General features: G+C 38.4%; 2 protein-coding genes across 7 annotated transcripts in view; one reads left to right on the top strand and one right to left on the bottom strand.

The window, feature by feature from the left end:
* Nucleotides 1–1,330, top strand: part of LOC145982743 (OCIA domain-containing protein 1-like) — a 25,435-nt gene extending 24,105 nt beyond the window's left edge. For 2 of the 6 annotated variants that reach the window (XM_083116113.1, XM_083116110.1), the window contains exon 8: nucleotides 662–1,328. The gene's annotated coding sequence lies outside the window, so the exon portion shown is untranslated. Of the gene's footprint in view, nucleotides 1–622 lie in introns of all 6 variants that reach the window. The other 4 variants (XM_083116111.1, XM_083116109.1, XM_083116108.1 and 1 more) reach the window with 4 other exon arrangements.
* Nucleotides 1–4,765, bottom strand: part of LOC145982745 (glutamate receptor ionotropic, kainate 4-like) — a 7,615-nt gene extending 2,850 nt beyond the window's left edge. The window contains exon 1 of the mRNA XM_083116115.1: nucleotides 3,748–4,765. Within this exon, the coding sequence (XP_082972241.1) occupies nucleotides 3,748–4,765 (1,018 nt within the window). The remainder of the gene's footprint in view (nucleotides 1–3,747) is intronic.
* Between the last annotated feature and the right edge of the window lie 2,138 nt (nucleotides 4,766–6,903).

A 6,903-nucleotide genomic window follows, 5' to 3' on the forward strand; every position in this document is an offset into this window, starting at 1 on the left:
TAGCAACTGGACAAATTTAAGTATAGCTTCATTTGAACTCTGCTCATATTCTAAATTGTAAGAGATGTATCTTGGGCAGATCCTGCATTACATTCCTACTGTTGAAATATTTGTAACTATTTCACCATGATATTACTAGTACACATGAGACAATCTGCATGAAGGTTTTTACTAATTCCTTGGGTCTAACTGGAATTCTAATTAGATTTCAGAATTTAGAATAAAGTCAAAGCTGAAACATCAGTAGCTGTTCCACTCATCTAATGAATAATGGAAAGAGTGCTCTGATTGCCATAAGGAAATCAAAATTATTTCATTCATGTTTCAAGGAATGAAAAAGAGGGTAGCAAGTTAATACACTGAAAGAAAGTACTTTTTTTACCTGTGCATTTAATTCCCCTACTGCAATAGCTGATGCCAAAAAAGAGTAGACAACACTGCAAACATGCAGAGTACTTAGTGGCATGCCACAATAAAAGCTTGCCAAGCAATAGAATCCTTAGAGGATGGTGGCAATGGCCACTGAAATTAATAGAAAGAAAGATAAAATGACACTGACGATGTACTTTTAGTGTATTAAAATCATTTTAGATTTTTAGAAATGTTTTTTTTTTCTTTGTAGTATGTACTTATGAAAGATTGTACATCTCTCTTCCCCCAGATGATGAAGAAAGTGATTGTCAGCCGAATTGTTACGGATGGAGGTGGTGGTTCAGATATTGAAGAATAGAAATCACATAATTGCTAGCTTGTATATATAGTTTTGTAAATGTAGGGAAAGTTAATGAGATAACAGGTTTATTTTGTCAAATGTACAAATACAGTAATTCACCTTTACAATTAAAATTTGCTATTATTTAATCTTTTATTTACACAATTATACATATGTATGTAAGAAATCTTTCGAAGTATGTAAATGCAATGCTGCGTAGTAGAGCAAAGATTTTTGATTGATTTCTAAAAAAAAAGTTGTGAAATGTACTTATGGGTAATAACAATACAGCAAATTTGAAGGAAGTATCCTACACTCACTATTTTGTTTCCATTTTTAGTAATATGTTGATATTGTGCGTTGTGCTTCCTTCCTTCATTCATTTGTAACAGTTACAAATTTCCATAGTGTGGCAACATACTAATTTTCAGTAGTGTTATGTGAAGCTGCTGTGATCTAGTCAGTAGGGTGTCTGCCACGTAGGAGACCCGGGTTCGATTCCAGGGGTGGGTGCTCACCCAGCCTCAAATCAATTGGTACCTGGGGCAACCTGGGGGCTTCAACCTTCGTGAACCTCCAGCCTGATAAATTTGTTTTTAAAAGTCAATGTCTTTATCCCAACAATATTACTCGTACACATCTTTCTTTCTTTTTTAAAATTTATGCATTAATTAATATGTACCCTTGAAATGTAATATTAATAAATAAGCTATTGCATAATCATAGAGAGTAATTAGTTCGATTATGTGTAGGCTTGTTGACAAATATAAAATTTGATTTAAATTAGTTAGCATGTACTGGATCTAATGGAATCTTAGTTTCCTCTGGGCAGTATCATTAAATTAATTTGGTAAGTGCTGATTTTCATTGCCATGTCCCATTTCGGACACCGAAAAATTCCAATTAATCAGAGTATTTCCACTTCAAAATTGACTACAGTGCCCTTCCGTCAACCTCCATTTTTGGAGGTGGAACACAACAAACACAAGTTAATGTAGTGTAAGAGTTTAGTCGACAGCCAGATGCCGAATCCCTAACATGGTCCAAGGGGCTCGAACCCAACATGGAGACTGAGCAGATACCCTGGTTCGATCCTTTGACCAAATGAATATGCTGTGCAGCAAATTAATCAATCAATAATGAACATTCTCATTAGCGGTTGCAGACACTGACAAATATTACCCAGCACCAATTTAAAACTTCTGAACAACAGACAATGTGAGAAACAATAATTAAGAAGTAATCCATATACTCTTCCACTTTCAGCAGAGAAGGTAAGAAATATCTGCTGTGTCTGTTAGGAGCAATTGTACTGCATTAGGTTATACACAAGCTCAAAATTATTATTATTATTTAAAAAATACTTTCCATATCTCCCAGGACATCATATTAGTGTGCGTCTGCTAGAACTCTTATCTATTTGATAAATCGTTAAATTGAGAATTAAAGAACAGTTGTTAAAATATACAAGGGTCGTTCAAGGTTGACCGGGATTTTCGTACGTAAAAAATCGATGAATAGCCGGATCATGATGAAACGTGCAGGTGACGTAATGTATTCCTTCGCGAGTAACTAGCACCCGGCATGACGTATTTCGCGCATGTGCAGCAGTTGCAGCGAACATGGCGGCAAGCAATGTGTGTAAGCTGTGGAGCAACGGTGTGTAATCAAATTTCTCGTGAAGGAGAAAGTGAAACCAGCTGAGATTTTCAGACGATTGCAAGCACAGTATGGTGAACAAACGATGTCGCGGACAAGAGTGTACGAATGGTGTGAGCAGTTTCGCGAAGGACGGGATCTGGTGACAAATGAAGCGCATGGACACATTCGCCCGACTGCAGTCACACCAGTAAATATCGCACGTGTTGAGCAAATGATTGTTGAGAACCGGCGAGTAACAGTTTGGGATATTGCTGCCGAGGTGAATATCAGTGTCGGGAGTGTTGAGACAATCATTCACGACCACTTATGCTTCCGCAAAATCTGTGCAAGGTGGGTTCCCCGCCAGCTGACATTCGATCAGAAGTGGACACACAGGACGGTCTGTGAACAGCTTCTGAATCGGTTTCGAGCAGAAGGTGATGAATTGTTGCAATCCATCATCACGTGTGATGAAACATGGTTGCACAATTCAACCCCAGAGTCCAAAAGATGCAGCATGGAGTGGCGGCATAAAGGTTCCCCGCCCCCCAAGAAAAGCATAACGCAGCCGTCCGCTGGAAAGATCATGGCAAGTGTCTTCTGGGACAAAGGGCGTTATCCATGTGGATTTTCTGGACAAAGGGAGCACGATTAATGCCCAGTATTACTCCACATTGTTGAGTGGTGCTGTGCGAAAGTTCATTCGCAAGAAAAGACATGGGATGTTGTCTGGAAATGTCATTCTTCTCCATGACAATGCCCGCCCTCACACGGCCAATGTGACAACAACAATTCTGGCCGACATGCGCTGGGAAGTTCTGCCCCATCCCCCCTACAGTCTGGATTTAGCCCCCAGTGATTATCATTTGTTTGCACCCCTTAAAGACCATCTGGGAGGGAAGAAATTCAAGACAGACGAAGCACTGCGGAGCGATGTCCTCCAGTGGCTACGACAACAACCAAGTTCTTTCTGCGCCAAAGGAATTCGGGAGCTGCCAGAACGATGGCAAATGGTGCCTCGGCGCGCACGGAGAATACTTTGAAAAACTGACATAGTTAGGTGTTTCTTCTGCTACCTATTTCCTCTGCAGAAATAAAAGTCCTGGTCAACCTGGAACGACCCTTGTAAAAAGCCTATAAGTGTGACCATGTCACATTATCCAAGATTATAATATCTTATTTTGAAATAAGTCTGATCTGTATCGTAGGTATATTCTAATTAAATCAGTTCATTGCTGTGTATGTCTCTGTTTTCACATAATGTATTTTATATATCTTCCAGAGAAGTTCTATTATGAACACGATTAGCGCAAAGATATTTCCAAACACAAAAACGTAGAAACCAGTCTCCAAGTGCCTTAGTGACATTACCGTATTTGCATTGCAAGACTTACCACTGGGCTTTAAATTCATGATAGAATTGTGATACCATTTCAGGGAGAGGCCAGCCTCGTGCATTCTCCTTATGAGCACATTGAAGCGAGATACAAAAGGAGATCCCTTGGGAACGCCAATGCCACACAACAACGTTCCAAGGTTTTCCTTCACCATATGGAACTGTTTGGTGCAGCTGTTGCTCACGGCGAGTTTCAACACATGGTACTCCAGAGTGGGTGTAACACTCACAATCAAGTGTGCTGGGTAGTTTCCATCCACTGTTTGATACCTATCGTACAGTGTCCTGAAGTTAGGATCTGACATGATGTTCAAGAAGCTACGAAACAACATGACCCCCTTGATCTGTATACCCGTTTCCGCCACTTCTCTGACGGTGTCAAGATCTGGATAATATTTTGGAACAGTCAACACGCTCACAATGCTCCCATTGTAAATAGAGTTTGTGAGCAAGCTGAAGTATACCCATATGAAGAAGTTCAAACGATTTGGGTTGTCCCTTGGTTGAGGCACTGACATGCTTAAAAATACACTATACTGCTTCAGGACTACCTCGCCAACACTTTTCACTTTCACCAGCGCAAATATTTGGAAAACCCTAGTGAGTAAAATGCTTAGAATAAGCATTGAGATAATAGCTACGTACACTCCTTTGCTATATATACGAATCATAGCTACAAGATGCGAAAGTTCTTGACCCTTTGGCACTAAAATCTTAACAGGATCTAACTCAATGTATTCTGCATACTCTATCACTTCATACCTATCTTTAAAAAACCCTAAGGACAAATAGGCCATATCAGCTCTCTTGTACACAAGATCACCCATTGCATATGTCCAAGTTCCATTGTCAAGTTTATGCCCTACATTCCACCAACCGTGAGCGAACATGTTCTTAGGTGTATAGTTCATGTAGTGGCTAAGGGCATCGAATATTTCTGTATAGTAACCTACAAACTTCTTCTCGCCTTGGGGTGTTTTGATAAGCGAAAGGTGAGGTGGAATTTCAGAGTACATACTGGTTGTCTTTAGTATGTACTTGTGAAGGTTCTTTGTTTTACAGGAAGAGTATGCTGTTCTGAACACCTCCGAAGCTTTGTCCAATGTTTCCCAGGTTACCGTCTTCTTGTAAGTTATATTTAGATACGGATTATATGATAACACACGCAGTAAAGCAGAGTTTTCATTATTATCTACATTCAGAGGAAATTGAATGTATATCAAAGCAACTCTCAGGATGAATTCTTTCCATAATGTTTGGAATATAAACCTTGCATTTTCTTCAACGTTACTACGCGAAGACACAAATAATACAAGAAACATTCCCCTATTGTTGAAATACGGATACTGTTGCATTTTGTTGACAAGCTGATAAATGTCTTTATCACTGTCAAGAAAGATCATTAGAACATTGTTCAATTGATACTCATTATGGATCAGTAGTGGTGTAAACTCAAGATTTGCAATGGAAAATGATGCATCCATTGTCCTAATAACTTCAGATGAGAGTAAAAGCTGAATTTCATCTTCAGCAGTGAGAAAAATACTAATAAATTTACCATGGAAATATTTTCTGCATAGTGTCACAAGGGAACATGACAATCCTTCAGTTGTATCAATAGTACGTATGTACTGCAGCTTTGAATAACACTTGTATGCATTCAGAAGTACAAGGATGATCCACACCTTTGAGGTCCAACGTAGAGCAGCCATCATACTTCAATATGTGGTGAGTCTTGTTCTTGAAGCACCTTCACTTGTTCTTTTAGATTGATCTGAAATGATACACGACAAAATATTTAGCTAAACGTGAATACTTAACTCAGGTAACATATTTTTTAAATTGGCTGGCAAAGCATATTAATAGAGTGTTTAGAATTAAGGTTGTATAAAACGGTTGTTAAAGGTCCAGGAATTGTAAATAAATTCCTGTCCAGGAGAGAAAATCAGCAAGTGTAAATGGGTTCTACACCGCAAAGAACCTTTTTACGTTTAAAGTATTTCAATTCGACCCAGGAACCTATTTCTTTTTGTGGATCAAATTAAATTTAGTCCAGGAACCTTTTTTCCGGATCAATTTAAGTAGTCCAATAACCTTTTATCGAGATTAATTTAAATTCTGTCCAGGAACCCTTTTTCAATGAAACAAAATGCAACTTTGACCGAATTTAAATCGTGCAAGAAAAAAGGTTCCAGTCCTATTCCAAAACCCATTACAATGTATGGGTTCCTACAACCCTAGTATGAAACATCACGAACGTGGTGTTGTAACCTGTGGAGACTAACAGTTAAATGCTGAATTTTTTTTCTGATGGTTTGTTTGTTTGTTTGAGTGGTAATTTAAGTCAACTTTATGCACAGTAAGAATAATCGGGATGGGACCTATGGTTTAAAGTGGGATCCGAACTACTGTGTGCCTCCACCGGGTATCGAACCTGGGACCCCTTGATTGCAAAGTGGCGATGCAAACAATGGGAAATGACGTCTGTGCATAGCTGAAATTAAAACTATACTTAACCAGTCATAAGTGGCCAAAGTGTAATATAAGCTCACTTCATGCAATGGTATGTAAACTAGGACTTGATGTACAGTTTAATCAAGGTTATTAGAATTATATAAGGTTGGGTCGTAATTCGTAAACTTGTTTACTCAAAATGCATGCAATCTGATGAATTGTGGGAGCATGTGAATCTAACACCCGAAAGTTCACATAAAAATGTTGTATTATCCACATATCAAAAAAGAGCACAAAGTGAAAACTTGAAATGGAGCACAGAAATACGTATATCTTGATATGCCAGTTCATTTATGCTTCATAATTACTAAACATCTTTCCAGGTTTTCACTTCAAGTGGATTAAAATTGCTGATTTTCAGATAGAAATGCAAGTTTTCTAATGTGTAATCCGAGGCCACGCTTCAGCATTTCAGATTTGCAGATTTATTGTTTCGTGAAACTGTGTTACACACGTTAAACAAAATAACGTGCAAAGGCAAGTTTTGTAACTAAAAAGCAAGTATAAGTTGTTAAATCACTACATTTTGATTCCTATTTCATAACTCACGTATCTTGTCGTGGCAAATTAGTCCAATGGTACAGTTTTTGCTTTGCGATATGAAGGTTGTGTAAGTTCTGTGCTCCTGCACTGAACTTAA

The sequence above is a fragment of the Lepisma saccharinum genome, unplaced genomic scaffold (assembly GCF_977018435.1).
Source record: "Lepisma saccharinum unplaced genomic scaffold, izLepSacc3.1 HAP1_SCAFFOLD_384, whole genome shotgun sequence".
NCBI classification, from domain to species: Eukaryota; Metazoa; Arthropoda; class Insecta; order Zygentoma; family Lepismatidae; genus Lepisma; species Lepisma saccharinum.